The following is a 17,962-nucleotide window of genomic DNA, read 5'->3' as shown; positions in this document are numbered from 1 at the left end:
GTGTTAAAGCTCCATACTGTATAAAGGTAGATGTTTGTGTTAAAGCTCCATACAGTATAAAGGTAGATGTTTGTATTAAAGCTCCATACAGTATAAAGGTAGATGTTTGTGTTAAAGCTCCATACAGTATAAAGGTAGATGTTTGTGTTAAAGCTCCATACTGTATAAAGGTAGATGTTTGTATTAAAGCTCCATACAGTATAAAGGTAGATGTTTGTCTTAAAGCTCCATACAGTATAAAGGTAGATGTCCATGTGTAGTGTGATTATAAAGCAGCTCTAGGTTCTATATTAAAAGTATCAAAGCCTCAGTCCACAGAGAAATGCACACAGCCTGTATTCAGAAACTGAGCCTTAAAACCAGCCGTCAGGACTTCCTGTCACTTTGTGATGTCACAACTAAGCCCCGCCCCCTCACCACCTGTACTGGACCCACCATCCAACAACAACTTGCAGGATTTGGTTTCTCTGAGTGTTTTATTCCGAAATCTGCTCTGTTTTTTATTGGATCACTTTAGAAAACAGTCAGCCAATCAGAAGAGAGGCTCAGAGGCTGCTCCTCTCTTCTGATTGGCTGACACCGACCTGTTGTTACTAGAGCTGAGAAAGGAAATGGAAAACTACACTTCTCATGGATCACCCTTTTAAAATAAAATAGACAGGAAGAGGAAGAAATTATGGGATGTCAAGGTAATAATCTGCATTTTAACAAGGTAAAAGTGTAATTTATATTTTAATATCAGTATATTAATATGAAGTCAGGTGTTTATACGCCGACTGATGCAGGAAGTGGAATCGAGTTATTCAAATGACAGAATGGAGAGAGGAACAGAGAGATGAGGTTTTTGTTAAATCCACACAGTCTCCTGGTGGTTTTTCATTGGCTCGTGAGTCTGAAAATCCTGTTACATAAAGAAGAGAGACAGAGTCACAGTGAATGGAGAGAGAGAGAGAGAGAGAGAGAGAGAGAGAGAGAGAGAGAGAGAGAGAGAGAGAGAGAGAAAGAGAGAGAAGCAGATGGAAGAGGAAAGAGCAGAAAAAAATGTAAATCTACTACACGTCTGCTCACTCCTACATTCAGGTTTTTAGCCGATGTTCTTGTTCAACATGACTAACAGTGGAGTAGGAACACACACACACACACACACACACACACACACACACAGCTGACAGAACGTAAAGGGCCCGTGAGTGGGAGGACGATCGTCTGGAGAACTGATCACACTGTTTAATCAAAAACCTGTTTTCATCTCAACACTGTACTTAGTCAACACACACACACACACACACACACACACACACACACACACACACACACACACACACACACACACACACACACACACACAGCTCTGAGGCCCAGGTGACCTCCATGTGCCGTTGAATTTCATCCAGAATAAATAAAAGCTGCTGCTCTCAGTAGATTAATGAGGTCGGACCAGCGGTGGAGTCTATGTGATACTCAGGTATACTCAGTACAACAAAACTATCTAACTAAAGTAAATGTCAGTGGTTCTCAAAGTGGGAGGGTTGACAGGGTTCAAGACGGTCCCCAACTTTTTCTTGAAATTTTACCACTTTTTCCTTTAACTTTTTTTTTTCAGAAATGTTATCACTTTTTAAACTATTGTTTTACTTTTTTTTATTTGAAATTTTACCATTTTTTGTATTATTGTTTGCCACTTTTTTTTTTAGAGAGAAATTGTACCACATTTTTCTAAAAAAAAATGTGCGAAATCTTACCACTTTTTCTAGAATTCTTTTGAGAAATTGTACCAGTTTTTTCTCAATTTTTAAAAAAACGTCTTACCTTCTTTTTTCTTTTCTTTTCTTTTCTTTTAGAAATGTTACCGCTTTTTAAAAAAAAAAAAATCTTAAACTTTTTTGTTTATTTTTAATTTAAAAAAAAAATCTTACCACTTTTTTTCCAGAAATTTCTCTATAATCTTTCCAGAATGTACACCTAATTTAAACATACATTGATTGTTTGTGTATTTCTGGTGTTTGCTTCAAAATTTTGTCTAATGGGGGTCCGTGGTCTATTTTGGGTCCTTGATGTGTGGACCGAAACGTTGTTCAATAAAACCTCTGCAAGTGATGACAGTGTGCGGGAGCTTTTTCTCAGGGTCCTTGATGTAAAAAAGTTTGAGAACCACTGGTCTATGTGATACAAGTATGTACAGTTTACCACCTAAAAAGCAGTTTACCCACTACAAAACATTAGACTACACCACTGGGTCACACTGACTCACACACTCTCACTGATTCATTCCATCCACGCCACCTTTGACCCCCCAACCCATCCCACCCCACCCCCGTCCGGACGCCATGGCAACGCTCGGGGCTCCTCCTCCTCACCTTGTCCAGGGAGAACATGGCGAACACCGGCCCGTCGTGAGCCTTCACCGTCTTCAGCAGCAGCGGCTCCTTCCAGATGTAAACGTCCCCGGTGGCGGCGCCGGTGAACACCAGCGCCTCGCTGCGGCCGTAGCACACCGACATCATGGTCTCTGGCCGGCCGACGCTCCTGAACGCACCACGCCTGTAGGTCAGACCGCCACCTGGAGGACGGAGACGGACATGGAGACGGAGACGGCCAATCAGACGGAGCTTTATCAAACAACATGGATATTTAAAAGCTCAGTTCAGAAGCCGGCTACTAAAGTCTCACATTTCCCAGGCGTCTTTGAACGCCTCCAACACTCATTAATGGTGCACGCTATGAGATAATAACAGAACATGACCAGACAGAGTTGTTTTAGAGGTAAATGCAGAGACTGCTTGTTGAAAAACTGTCCCTGAAGGCAACACGCATCAGTGGTTTTGCATGAATTTTCCTCTAAAACAACTCTGTCTGGTAACGTTGTGTTATTATCTCATAGCGTGGTGAATGTGCAGCTCACAACTTGTCCACCAGAGCGTTGTGGAGTTGTTGGATTGTGCATTTGATGAGTTTGATGAGAGAAACCAAGAAATCCCATAATGAGCCTCCGTAGCGTAGCTCTGAGCAGCTCACGGCTCTGCTCCGCCGTTCTAAAAATAGCTTGCACCGACAATTAAAGGTAACAAACCTACTGCTATAACTATAGAGATTATGGCAATGGGCCAATTTGCCAAAAATGTTGAACTATCCCTTTAATTAATTTGTTAATGAACAACTGCATCCACAAGAATAAAACATATACACATTTACTCCCAGAGAATCCAAATATGGTCAAAGAGGAGGAGGAGCCACTCTAGTGGTGAGGAGAGGAACTGCAGGTTTGATGCTTCACGGACCAATTATTTCATTTTGTTTTATTTTTTGTCTACATCAATCAAAAAATTTCACTTTCTTTCAACTCCTCTCATCCCTCACTTTGATTTCTTCTTTTTTTTTTTGCTAAAGGTCATTGAATTCCACAGATGTTACAGACGGGACTCATTAGAGTCATTTCAACTTTAATTGTCTCCTCTGGGACACCGCCGTCTGCTGCAGAAGCAAAATAATAAATAAATAAAAAATAAAAAAGGTCAGTGAAGTACGACGGAGTATTAGGGCCACATTGACAAATAAAAAAATAACAAACTTCAAGAATAAAGTTGTAAATGTACAACTTTATTCTCGTAATGTTATGACTTTTTTCTCATAGGAAATGTACGACTTTATTCTCGTAAATTTACGACTTTATTCTCGTAAATTTACAACTTTATTCTCGTAATGTTACGACTTTTTTCTCATAGGAAATGTACGACTTTATTCTCGTAAATTTACGACTTTATTCTCGTAAATTTACGACTTTATTCTCGCAAATTTACAACTTTATTCTCATAATGTTATGACTTTTTTCTCGTATGTACGACTTTATTCTCGTAATGTTATGACTTTTTTCTCGTATGTACGACTTTATTCTCGTAATGTTATGACTTTTTTCTCATAGGAAATGTACGACTTTATTCTCGTAAATTTACGACTTTATTCTCGTAAATTTACAACTTTATTCTCGTAATGTTACGACTTTATTCACGTAAATTTACGACTTTATTCTCATAAATTTACGACTTTATTCTCATAAATTTACGACTTTATTCTCGTAAATTTACAACTTTATTCTCGTAATGTTATGACTTTTTTCTCGTAGGAAATGTATGACTTTATTCTCTCAAATTTACGACTTTATTCCTGTAAATTTACGACTTTATTCTCATAAATTTACGACTTTTTCTTGTAAATTTACAACTTTATTCTCGTAATGTTATGACTTTTTCTCGTATGTACGACTTTATTCTCGTAATGTTATGACTTTTTTCTCGTAGGAAATGTATGACTTTATTCTCGTAAATTTACGACTTTATTCTCGTAAATGTATGACTTTATTCTCGAGGTGTGCGTTTTTTTTTTTTAATCTCAATGTGGCCCTAATACTCCGTCGTAGCGAAGGACACAACAGAATATAAACAACTGTAACGACGGTGGGGGAAGTGAATGCAACACAAACAGCAACAACAGAGAAGTTGTTGTTGTTGTTCACGTTGTTGCCGTTTTACCTGCGTGCTGCCAGAACTTGATGTGTTTGATTCCCACGGTGACCAGTTTGTCCATCAGCAGCGGGTTGCACTTCACCACGAAGATCTTCTCCCTGTGGCCGCTGCAGGAGAGACGAGACGCCGTTAGAGCCAGAGATGGACAGAGATGAGATGAGTACTCCACCCCGGTACTTGAGTAAGAGTAGCTCAGTTGACATGTTACTCGAGTAAGAGTAAAAAAGTACTTGCTTTTAAAGGTACTTAAGTATCCAAAAGTACATGCTGTTAAATTTACTTTAAGTAAGAGTAAGAGTAAATTTCTTATTTTTCACATCAATGAATTACTATAATTTTTCCTAAATTAATTTAAGGAGCTTTTAACTCTTGTTTCTGAGAGCTTTGGTGGTATCCTTATGGGGAGCGATGACGTATTTCCGCTTTTACGTAGATCCCAGTGGAGAGCTGCACTGTGATACAGTAGGTTCCCTCCTAGGGTTGCCCCCAAATGGTGGCACTGGTCAATCAAAAAATCATTAGCCGACCAAAATTTCATTGGTCGATTGGTCGCAGGAAAAAAAAAAACATTTGGAGCTGTGTCTTGTCAAAATTAAGTCAAAATCAATGACTGAACTGTATGTGAAAGGCTATGGGGCTTTTATTTTGAAGGGCAAAATAGTCGACTAATCGCCATAAGTGAAGACTACTGGTCGACCAACAAAATCTTTGGTCGGGGGTGACAGCCCTATTTCCTTCTTTGACAAACACTGCTTGTGTCCAATAGTATTTTAGAAAAAAAAAAAAGGGCAGACCTGAAAGTAACGAGTACTTTTCAGCCTTCCTAGAAATTAACTCGAGTAAAAGTAAAAATATTTGAGTAATAAGTACCAAAGAAATCTAATACTCAAGTAAAGTACAAATCCTCTGGATATGTACTTAAGTACAGTACTCAAGTAAATTTACTCCGTTACTGTCCACCACTGGTTAGAACAACCAATCTGACCCCTCTGGGCCACCGTAGCCCGTTAGAACCATAGATATATAAACGTAGAAGCCTCTGCCTCTGACGCTGCTGCCCATTGGAACGGATTGTCGCCGCCGCCGCCATCTTGAGCAGGAGGTGTCTAACTTTGACTTCCTGTAGTCTACAGAGGCAGAGGTCTATCACTGAATTTTCAACCGATTTTCAAGCCGTTTGTTTTAATATAAATACTACAATTCAGGTACATAACTCACGTTAGCAGTTAGGGTTAATGTAAGTGCCATGAAACTGATTTAATATGGCCTAGCACAATTCTATAGGTAGCCTACAGTGGTTTACACTCACTCGCTGGCCTCATCACCATGGCAACCACAAACTCACAGCCGGGGGAAACAGCTGATAAGCCTATAGCCTACACATACAGGCAACAAAATAACAAACTATATATTAACAAGCGGTATATGCACTAAATGTAACACATATCCCATTTCATTTATGTCAGATAATTTACCTACATCAAATTCAACAAGTTCATAACAGTTATATAGGCTAATATAAAACAACTTATTACTTGAGAAAAGTTATTCCATGTCTCTTCGTTTTGGCGTTTCTTTCATGGGAACATCCGTACGCGGCACAAAAGTTTGGCATTTTGCCAGATTCACAGCTGTCAAACCCTCTGACCGGTCTGACTGTTGACTGCTTGTCAGGAAGAACTCCTCCTCAAGATGGCGGCCGTGAGACATTCCTGACAAGCCCCAATGCGGCATCTACGTATATATATCTATGCGTTAGAACAACCGGTCTCTGACCCCTCTGGGCCACCGTAGCCGCGGTCAAACCGTCCTCTTAAAACCACAGCCGGTTCTACCACCTAACAGTTGTTGTACCGTGTCGAGTCGAGAGCTTTTTAAAATAAAATCTGTGACTTCTCATTATTCACAGATCCGCCGCCTCCTCCGATCTGCCCACACGCGCTGTCAATAAGACGACTGATAACCTTGGTTACTACGGCAACTGTGGATGACAGAGGAGCAGCTTTGTGGAGACGATGACTGAAGTAGCAGAGGTACAACACAAGTACTACAGATACACCGGTGGTACAGTAGTTTTCACAGTACTGGCTGCAGTATTTTCACAATACTAGTTGCAGCACTTTTGCAGTATTAGTTGCAGTACTAGTTTCAGTACTTTGACAGTACTAGTAGTAGTACTAGTTGTAGTACTAGTTAGTACTTGGCTGTAGTTAGAGCACTGGAAACGAGAGTAACAACACCACCATTGACTCCCGTGGTAAGGGTTTAAAGCAGTACTAAAGAACTTTCAGTTTTGGTTGAGTTTGGCGGCGCCTGTGGACCAAAGCGGTAGTGTTTTGCCTGAAGGAAAACTCCATTTCCCATGAGCACTAGCGTGAAGCCCTGTAAATATCCTGCATTAAAATTAACAGAAGACATCAAAACTAAGTTTCTGTTTCCAGTGGATCATTTCAAAGTGAAAACACAAACATAATCCATTGCTTAAGTGCTGTTTTGCCTGTTCCCTCCTTGTTGTGACTCGCAAAAGTGAAAGTGAAACTTAAGTGAGAGCCGGTGTCCTACCATGCTCCTCAAAGCTGCTTTGTGCCAGAGAAAGAGATACAGACCATAATGATACAGACCCCCTCAGACCACGACAGTGGTGTCATTCAACTTGTTGTAAGTCGATGTATCATCACAAAAGTTATGAAAATATTTTATGAAGGTTGAAAAGTTCCTTAGTGTTGGTTTAAGGGTTTAAGGGTTTTGCGCCCCTAGTGGCAGGATATGGGTATTGCAAAAGCGCCCAGAAAACTCATTTACTCCAATGTATGTTGCCCACTTGCTTGTAAATTGGTGAAAACGGCCGTGTTTTTGTTTTTAGGTGTCTTGGTCATATCAAATTACACTTAGAATTTGTTTATTACAAAATGTAGATTGAAACATTAATGTAGACAACTGTTTTTTGTTTTTTTACTCGTTTATGTGTTAATGTTTATCTGTAAAGGATCCTCAATGATGCTATTAACGTGGGTGATCTATAAATGTCCTTTAATTATTGAAAACACCACACTTGCTCATTCACCAACAATGCAGAGATGTCAGTTCTTGGGCGCTTTTGCAAAACCCATATTCCACCACCAGGAGGCGCTCCCATTGGATCAATGCTGTCGTTACTCTCTTTTCCAGTGCTCTAGCTGTAGTTAGCTTCTCTCCTCTCTTCCAGTCACAGTACTACTAGTAGTAGTAGTAGTAATACTAGTAGTAGTACTAGTTAGTACCTTGCCGTAGCCAGCTTCTCTCCTCTCTTCCAGTCCCACACGACAATCGAGTGTCCGTCATCGACTCCGACTGAGACCAAACTTTTCCCGTCAGCTGAAGACGAAACAGAGGAAACTTTATTAATGTCATATCAAAGGTTCAAAGAAACTTTATTGTTCACTGTTGTTGTGTGCGATGCATTCAGGGACGCTCCGTTCACCTGAGAAGTCCAGCGCGCACACTCCCCTCTGGTGGAAACCTCTGAGCAGCGACAGACACTTCATGGTCTGGACGTCCCACACGTGGACGGACGGGTCCCTCCCCACCTGCACACAGAGGCCCCGCCCACTCAGGATGATGTCACACCGTTGATACAAGGTGAGGCTCCAGGTGTGTGTGTGTGTGTGTGTGTGTGTGTGTGTGTGTGTGTGTGTGTGTGTGTGTGTGTGTACCTGTCCCGTAGCAGCGTAGTCCTTCAGCGGGTGGATGCTGAGGCTCAGGATGTCGTCGTCGTGGCCGAGGTAGAAGCGCTGACTGTGCAGCGGTCGGTTGTAGACGACGCCCACCGCCGCCACGTGGTACAGCACCTCCCCCCCCTGAGTGTAGAACAGGTTGTTCCTGCAGTCGTAACCACGGTACCTGCACACACACACACACACACACACACACACACACACACACACACACACACACACACACACACACACACACACACACACACACACACACACACACACACACACACACACATACTGGATCTTAACCAATTCATCAAAACTAGGGGATACAGGAGGAGGTGAGAAGAGTTGAAGCCCTCATCATGTGACACACACACACACACGTACTTGTAATGCTATCTTTGTGAGGACACTCATTAACATAATGTATTCCCTAGCCCCTAACCCTGACCTTAACCATTACTCTTAACCTAATTTAAACCTAATTGACCCTTTGTCAAGTCCCGCCCTCCACGGTTACTGTTGCTAGGTTGGACAAACAATGGTCAAGGAAGGGTTAACTCCCATTGGAAGCCATTGAAAATTAGGCAGATTTAAATTGCTTGTAAGGACATTTTTAATTAACGTATCTATCAGAAAAATGGTGTTGTGATAGAAGACAGGCGTGGCTGAAGAGCGACTGAACGGGCATTACACGACTTTTCCGAAAACTGGGGAAAAATCATTGTTTTGGTCACTCACTAGCTAGTAGCTAATGGTGCTAGCTAACGTTAGCTACAAGCTAATCTCCGCCGATCTCTCGTTTCTCCTCGAAAAAGACATTAGCCATGACAACATTACGTTTTCTAGATAACTTTGAAGGTTAAAGTAATATGTTATATACAGTACATCGGCTAAGTATGTTTATTGATGTCTTGGGTTTAGGGAATGGGATAAAAATGACTCCGGGAATACGTTCCAGATATCGTGAGTCGCTATTGCAGGGACCCCAGGCACAATTTAACCATATTGAAAAATTTAAAAGTAGTTTTTGCCAAAAAAATTGCTGTCTACCTATCTGGTTTCATGGGGTTGTCCAACCTTAGAACACTGCGCAACGCGTGACATGGGGAGAAGCACTCTGATTGGTGGATCAGCAGACCAATCAGAAGGCCAACAAAGGGTCAATTATAACCTAAAGTTTTAACCCTCAAACAGCCCTTGGAAAAAGTGAGGACCGGCCAAAATGTCCTCACTTCCCAAAAATGTCCTCACTCTGTTGGTTAAAAACTCTTCGGTCCTCACAACGTAGTAAGTACAAGAACACACACACACACACACACACACACACACACACACACACACACACACACACACACACACACACACACACACACTGTGACTTGTTACCCGTGGACAAACTGCAGGCGGAGGCCCTGGTCCGGTCCTCTCTGTCTCTTCAGAGATCCGACCTGCTGCTTCTTCTCTCTGCTCTGTTGTCGTAGCTGAGGCAGGTCCTCCTTGTACACCTGCACGCACAAGTTTTGTGTGCAAGAAGAAGAGGAAATGTTGAGCATATGCGTGTGATTTTTGAGTTCATGCACACATTTTGAAAGAAAGCAGCAGAAACCTCAGTGCGAGCACAAAATCTGAGCATGAGAGAAGGAGCTGTGTCACGGAAAAGGAATGAAATCATGCTCTCAAACTGAAAATCTACGCACACACTTGATTAAAGATAAGGATGATTATTACATACAGTCTCTCGAGTTCACTGAACTGAACTAGGGAAATCTGCTTTTAGTTTTTGTGCACCAACCACATGGAACCATCTTCAATCACACAGACTCATGATTGACACACTCTCATTCCTCCAGGACATTTTGAGACATTGCTCTCAAACCACCTCACTCCTGTGTGCATCTGCTCCATGGAGCACCGAGCAGCTATTGTCTCCAAATGTTTTAACTTTGTCTCAACTCAAATTGTTTGATTTGTATTTTTATGTTGTTGTACCTCGATTTCATTGCAAATGAGGGAAACCTCAAGGTTTGTCGAGGCTTAAAGGGACATTGTGTAACTTCTCCTGTTATCTCTTCAGGAAAATCGATTATTTCATTCAAAAGTCTGTTTTTCATTAATCAGTAATCACAGAAGTCCAGAGAAAGCCGGTAAAACAATACCACATCGCCATGACAACATATTGTCACGTGTATTGTTTTGCCTCGTGCTGACGGACCACTTGTTTACATAGAGGCTTGTTTATGACGTTACGTGCAGCGGCTGTCGTCCGTCTGCTGTCTGCCCAATTTCAGGTGAATGCAGCATGAAAAATACAACTGAGTTGCTTGTGATATACAACCACAACGCTAGATGGGAGGAATTCTTACACAATGTACCTTTAAATAAAGGTTTGAATTGAATTGAATTGAATACATCAGCTCTACAGAATCATGTGTACTGTTGTCAGTGTGGCCACAAACAAAAAACAGAGGGAAGGAAAAACAAAATATGGTTGGAGTGATGAGGGAAAAAAGGGACAAGTGCAAGGACAAAAAGACGAAGGGAGGAAACAGAGAAGAAAAAGAAGAAGCACACACACACAAATACATGAAAGTGCAAAAATAAAAGAATCGTATGTACTGGTGACAATGTTTTTCCACAGACAAAAAAGCTGTAGTGAAAAAAGGAAGGATGGAGGGAGAGAGGGAATTTAATAATAATAGTAAACAATAATCATGTTCCATTTAAAGTTTGCGCACACACACACACACACACACACACACACACACACACACACACACACACACACACACTGCTCTATCTCCAAGCAGCACATTGTTCTGTCTCTGGCGGCGGCTGGCTGACAGCAGTCGGAGGGACACGAGCCAGGCAGCGGCTGGCGCTGGAGATAAGGCGTGTTCAATCATCACCATGGCAACCCCCATCACCCAACTTACACACACACACACACACACACACACACACACACACACACACACACACACACACACACACACACACACACACACACACACACACACACACACACACCACCTCCTGCTGTGCTGCTGCAGCTGATGTAGTAAAAACACACACACACATCCATACACGTCTCTGAGGGGGAAAAAACACACACACTGAGCAGCAGCTGGTTGCCATGACGACGGCCCAGGTGGTCGTAGGTCGTACCTGTCTGTCGTAGTGGATCTGAGTTTCCTGCTCGATGTCGGAGTCGAGCTCCGGGACGTCGGACACGTCGCTGTCCGACTCCTCGCTGTTGGAGTCTCCATGACTGTCTGAAGAGACACAGAGACTTCCTGTTAGAGCTCCTTCACAATAAAGGTAGATGTTTGAGTTAAAGCTCCTTCACAATAAAAGTAGATGTTTGTGTTTAAGCTCCTTCAAAATAAAGGTAGATGTTTGAGTTAAAGCTCCTTCACAATAAAAGTAGATGTTTGTGTTTAAGCTCCTTCAGAATAAAAGTAGATGTTTGTATTAAAGCTCCTTCAGAATAAAAGTAGATGTTTGTATTAAATCTCCTTCAGAATAAAAGTAGATGTTTGTGTTAAAGCTCCTTCAAAATAAAGGTAGATGTTTGAGTTAAAGCTCCTTCAGAATAAAAGTAGATGTTTGTGTTAAAGCTCCTTCAGAATAAAGGTAGATGTTTGTATTAAAGCCATTAGGACTTCCTGTCACTTCGTGATGTCACAACAAAGCCCCACCCCCTCACCACCACCTGGACCCACCATCCAACAACTTTGCAGAATTTGATTTCTCTGAGTGTTTTATTCTGAAATCTGCTCTGTTTTTTATTGGATCACTTTAGAAAACAGTCAGCCAATCAGAAGAGATGCTCAGAGCCTCCTCCTCTCTTCTGATTGGCTGACACCGACCTGTTGTTACTAGAGCTCCAGAGAGAAGCTGAGAGAGAGAGGCGATGGAAAACTAACGCTGAAATGGTATTTAGATCTACTCCTGGGTCAGCCCTTCAAAATAAAAGACAGAAGAAGAAGACGAAGACAACATGGAGTGTTTGTTTGTTTGTTTGTTTTCTACCTTGTATGTTGACGTCCACTCCTCCGTTCATCACCGACTCCGGCAGAAACCTCCACTGGAAGAGGGCGTGGTCGGCTCCGCCCGTGGTCAGCACCCACTGCAGGTCATGTGACCAGTGGACGTTGGTCACATGGGCCGAGTGACCGATGTACTTCTTGAATTTGGCTCCTGGGAGAAAAACAGGAGCCGTGTTTAACTCTTTCGCGACCATTGACGAGTAAACTCGTCACAGCCTGCCGAACGTTCACGACCATTGACGAGTAAACTCGTCAAAACCGTTTTTTTACAGATTACGATAATAGACACTCTGAGGTATCCTGTGTGTGAATATGGTTCCTCTGATATGTAAAACTGTTTTAAACTAAAATCAAAACATAATGTTTTTTATAAACTGTGTGATCTTGGTTTTATTTGAGTAATCGTTCTCCTTGAATGCTGCTCTGGGGACAGCGTGCAGCGCTGTGCGGCTGTCAGCTGCAGTGTTGCGACTTTCTCGCTGAATCTGGCGACTTTCCAAACCCTCTTTTGACAAAAGCGACCGACGACAAATCTGGCGACTTTTTCCGGTGCTGTTACAAACGTTTCTGGTTTGGAGACTCGGATCTGAAAGCCCCGTTATCGCTGCTGTTTTCACCGTGCAGCGGAGCGGGTGCTGTGACCGGCCGCCCCCGCCCCAGAGCACCCACCGCCGGCCAGTCACACAGCAGTGTCACGGAGCTGCTGCGCTGCAGCCAGAGACCCACACCGCTGCACCGCTGCTCTCCAAGCTGCCACACCCCCCAGATTTGCCTACAAATATATTTATTTAGCCGTAGAAATGATTTGGGAGACGCCACACTGCAGAGTACCGGTAAAATGAGCAGATTGCCACTTGACACAAAAGTGTGTTTTTCTCTGAAACTAGAGCGGGAGCCAGCAAACCCAGCTCTCTTCTTCAACTTCGTACTCACGAACGAAACGGCGGAAAACATTTTTCGAGGAGCACGTTGTAAAGTCACTCTTCAACCACGTGAAGACCGTTTGTTTCTAGGTGATGTACAGAGTTCAGTTCGACGTGAGATAAAAGGTAAACAAATAGCCAAAAACATGTGGTCCTGAGCGGATGTGCTGAGGAATTAGTGTGGTCGCGAAAGAGTTAAAGGGATACGCCAACATTTTTTTTTTTTTCGTGTCTTGCCTCACTCCCTAGTCCATGACCAGCAGATAGACACCATCCTTTCGACTGTGCGTGCAGTAACAAGGGAGATAGAGCCGTATCGCCCGTAATTAGCTTAGCTCAAACGCTGGAAGTGTATAGGTAGTGTTAGCCTGCCTCCACCTAAAGTCGCTAATTAGCTTAGCTCAAACACTGGAAGTGTATAGGTAGTGTTAGCCTGCCTCCTACCCAAGCTGAAATCAGCATTCAGAAGCTGATTTCATTTTAGCTCTAAACTCTGTAAATATATCACTTTATCCACATTTCAAACATGTTTAGGTGAGAAAGTAGCCGTTTAGATCAGCAGTGTGTCGTTAATTTGTCTAAATACCAGCTCTTTACAATTTTGTTGGGACGAATTCGGCGCTACTCAAGCTAGCCGTTGTGACCAAGTTGGTCATTTTGTGAAAGTTGGTCTGACCAACGCACGTCCGGTTACTTTCACAAAATAAAACACCCGTTGCCCTTTACATACAGAAAACCATGACGGTAGAATTTGTGCTTTTACTTTGAAATAGGAAGCTAACCTACCCTCGATGTAGCTAGCTTGAACCAAAATAAACCGCCTTTTCTTGAACCCTCCGTTTTGACCGATCTCGTCCCGTTACCGGCATTTGACCGCTCAAGATGCCTTACCGGAGAGTTTTGTCAGCTCTGAGACGAAGATCGGCCCGTCGGTTTCCGTTTAGAGTTGCTGGAGAGTTTCTCTGATGACTTTAGGTGGATGCAGGCTAACACTACCCATACACTTCCAGTGTTTGAGCTAAGCTAATTAGCGACTTTAGGTGGAGGCAGGCTAACACTACCCATACACTTCCAGTGTTTGAGCTAAGCTAATTACGGGCGATACGGCTCTATCTCCCTTGTTACTGCACGCACAGTCAAAAGGATGGTGTCTATCTGCTGGTCATGGACTCAGGAGTGAGGCAAGACACGAAAAAAAAAAAATGTTGCCGTATCCCTTCAAAGATTTAAACATTTAAACAACAAGACAGAGATGATGAAGAGAGAGAGACGGAGGAGGAGGAGGAGGAGGAGTCAGAGACCTTTCCTCTGACAGGGGAAGCGGTAGAGCTTCACCAGGCCGAGGTCGTCCCCGGTGACGAGCACGGCGGCGGCGTGGTTGGCGTCCACGGCGTTGACCTCGGTCAGGTCGGAGTATTTCTGCCAGATGCCGCTGACCTCTGACCCCAGAACGCCGCTCCAGGTCGCCCAGCGTTGACCTTTGACCTCCTCCTTACTGACGACCGGCTTCCCCACTGGAGGAGGGAGAAGAAGAGGAGGAGGAGGGGGAGGAAGAGGAGGAGGAGGAGGAGGAGGAGGAGGGGGAGGAAGAAGGAGGGAGAAGAGGAAGAGCAAGAGGAGGAAGAGAAAGAGGAGGAGGAGAATGAAGAGAGGGAGGACCAGGAAGAGGAGGTAGAGGAGGAGGAAAAGGATGAGGATGGGGAAGCGAAAGAGGAAGGAGGAGGAGGGAAAGGAAGAAGGAGGAGAAGGAAAAGGGAGAGGAAGAGGAGGAGGGGAAGAGGAAGAGGAGGAAGAGAAAGAGGAGGAGGAGGAAGACGAGCATGAAGAGGAGGAAGAAGGAGGCAGAAGAGGAAGAGCAAGAGGAGGAGGAGGAGAATGAAGAGGAGGAGGAAAAGGATGAGGATGGGGAAGAGAAAGAGGAAGAGGAGGAGGAGGGGGAAGAGGAAGAAGGAGGAGGAAGAGGGAGAGGAGGAGAAAGAGGAGGAAGAGAAGGAGGAAGAGGAAGAGGAGGAGGAGGAGGAGGAGGGAAAGAAAGGAGGAGAAGGAAAAGGGAGAGGAAGAGGAGGAAGAGAAAGAGGAGGTGGAGGATGAGGTGGATGAGGAGGAGGAGAAGGAGGAGGAAGAGAAAGAGAAAGAGGAAGAGAAGGAGGAAGAGGAGGAGAATAAGAGGAAGAGGAGGAAGAGAAAGAGGAAGAGGAGGAGGAGAAAGAGGAAGAGGAGGAGGTTATGACGTCGTCATGGTAACAAACAGCTTGTCTGCAGGTTTCTATCAGTGTTGATCAGCAGCAGAGAAACACGAGGAGAAGCAGATTTTAATTTGAGCCGATTCTGTTTAAACCCACTGGACTTTGCCTCGGTGTCGCTATAGCAACACGTCGTCGTTAGGCGTGTCGCTATAACAACACGTCGTCGTTAGGCGCCAGACTCACTGGGCATCCGGTAGAAGAGCCGCTCGCCGGCGCCGTCGTTGCTCTGCAGGATCTTACTGTCCTGAGACCAGTCCAGGTGAGTGATGAAGCTGGACGCCTTGCCGCACTCCCCCACCTGTCCACAGGGGGAGACACACACACACACACAACCGTCACAACAACACACAGACACACAACCGTCACAACAACACACAGACACACACTAGGGCTTTCACCGAATAGTCGACTATTCGAGTCTGTGTGTCAAAGATCAAAAAATGAAAACATTTTGTGTTTTTGTTTCTTAATCTGTCATATTTTTTACTTTAGGCTCAAATCAAAAATACTAAATCAAGAAATGGGGGAGTTGTGGGTTCTACAAGTAAAGACCATTTCCGCATTCAAAAAGCTGCAGCAACTCTCCATTGAGCCCCATGTTAAAATAGCCGACTTTACAGCTTAAAAAACATATTTACAGCCTGGTACATTTTATTTTTTTGGTCTCTACCGATAGTTTCCCTCTCCATGAACACTGTGGGGTGGGGGGTGAAATATTCATCGACTTTTGGGAAGCATTCAACGAATACTAAGGGCCTATCCACATGAAACATTGTATTTTTTTTTTATAAACGTGTTGTAAACGGCTTAAAACAGAGATTTTTAAAGCCCCTGTACTGGATACGCAAAAGTCTCTGGTTTCTGCTGATGTGTCTCTGTTACCTACAACAGCAAATGAGCCCGTCAGTGTGAAGATACGGTATTTCTAACTAGTCTAATTCTATATCTCTGGAAGGCATGGTCGGGTCGGACCACTGACGAAACGATACGAATAGATACTTCACTACGCAAGCTGCAGATAGCTGCTAAAAAAAAATAATTTTCAAACCAAGTCCCGTCTTCTTTCCGACATTTCCAGAACAAATCTCCACACGCTGGCCAGACAAACGTCTTCATGACAGTGGGAAATGCAGTCTTCATTCCGGCAAAACACCACCGCTTTCGTCCACAGGGGCCGCCAAAATCAACACTAAATGAAAAGTCTGTACAGGGGCTTTAAAAACTCTGGCCACAGTGAATATTTTTTAAAATGTCAAAATTTATTTTGACATGTGGACAAGATAAACGGATATTTACCAGAGACAGTCTATGTTTGTCACATAGTGCTTCTGCAGACCTCGCCGGGGTTATGACATGTTCTACGACAGCATTTATGCGTATATATGCGCATTCATGTGTGGACAGAGATATTTTAATACCCAAACTTATGTGGACGGGAATATTTAACAGTAAAATAATGTTTTTGTATGGATGGGGCCTAAAGTGCATTATTCATCAATGCCCTGACATACACACACTGTCGGACCGTCTCCACTGTCTCTACCTTCTTGTATCTCTGGGCGACGGCGTAGACGTCCACCAGGCCGTCGTTGGAGCCGACGGCGAGGTACGCTCCGTCTGGAGAGAACTTCATCTCGTGGATCACCTCCTTCCTGTCCTTGATGTGGACGACCTCCGTCATGTCTCTGAGACGGAGACACAAACGTCCCGTCACACCAAAACACATCCAGGTGTGTGTGTATGTGTCTGTATGTGTGTCTGTGTGTGTGTGTGTTAGGGGTGGGCATTGCCAAGGACCTCATGATACGATACGCATCACGATACGATACGATATTGCGATATCCAGATTTTGCGATATATTGCGATATTCTACATAGTTCACTGGATTATGTAAAAGGCATTATGTATCTTAAAATCCGAGTTGTATGTACATCAGATGATAGTGATAATTTAAGGGACAAACTGAGTCAAAAACAATGTTATTCAAATGATCCATGCCATTTTATACAAGTGCAAGTTACAACAACATATTTGCGTGTACAACACACTGTCTGAGGTCGCAGTACAGTGACACCTCGCGGAGCAGAGGTGCGGAAGTTGTACTGGATTTACGTCTGAAACATGATTTATTATTTGAAAAAATATCGCCCCATGTAGAGGCTACAGTCCTCAACCCCCCTCTCTCTGTCTCTCTCAACTATAATATCAATAAAGGCATCAAAAAAAAAAAAAAAAAAAAAAATCGATATTCAAATCTTGATATAAAGTATCGCGATATATTGCCGTATCAATATTTTTGCCCACCCCTAGTGTGTGTGTGTGTGTGTGTGTCTGTGTTTCTGCTACAAAAAAGAGCAGTAAGAGTTATCCACAAGGCAGGTAATAGAGATCCCTCAAATAGATTTTTTATTTCTGCAGGTTTGTTGAAAATGGCCGATATAATAGAATTACAGACCCTAAAAATAATGTTTAAAGCAAAGAACAGATCATTACCAGAACATTTACAAAGCTTGTTTAAATTGG

At 43.3% G+C, this 17,962-nt stretch overlaps 1 protein-coding gene across 2 annotated transcripts in view; it reads right to left on the bottom strand.

Moving 5' to 3' along the window:
• The window catches only part of LOC310997906 (echinoderm microtubule-associated protein-like 6), a gene marked incomplete at both ends in the record, with an annotated part of 93,896 nt that overhangs the window by 34,206 nt on the left and 41,728 nt on the right, over positions 1–17,962 (bottom strand). For both annotated transcript variants that reach the window (XM_083987741.1, XM_083987742.1), the window contains 11 exons: positions 2,358–2,560; positions 4,527–4,627; positions 7,781–7,874; positions 7,981–8,086; positions 8,213–8,399; positions 9,608–9,726; positions 11,387–11,493; positions 12,254–12,421; positions 14,495–14,707; positions 15,623–15,737; positions 16,983–17,124. In XM_083987741.1, coding sequence (XP_083843867.1) covers positions 2,358–2,560; positions 4,527–4,627; positions 7,781–7,874; positions 7,981–8,086; positions 8,213–8,399; positions 9,608–9,726; positions 11,387–11,493; positions 12,254–12,421; positions 14,495–14,707; positions 15,623–15,737; positions 16,983–17,124 — 1,555 coding nt within the window. The remainder of the gene's footprint in view (positions 1–2,357; positions 2,561–4,526; positions 4,628–7,780; positions 7,875–7,980; positions 8,087–8,212; positions 8,400–9,607; positions 9,727–11,386; positions 11,494–12,253; positions 12,422–14,494; positions 14,708–15,622; positions 15,738–16,982; positions 17,125–17,962) is intronic.

The sequence above is a fragment of the Trachurus trachurus genome, assembly GCF_905171665.1.
Source record: "Trachurus trachurus genome assembly, chromosome: 15".
NCBI lineage: Eukaryota > Metazoa > Chordata > Actinopteri > Carangiformes > Carangidae > Trachurus > Trachurus trachurus.
Note: the sequence above shows the minus strand (reverse complement) of the source record. Positions and strands in the feature narration are given on the sequence as shown.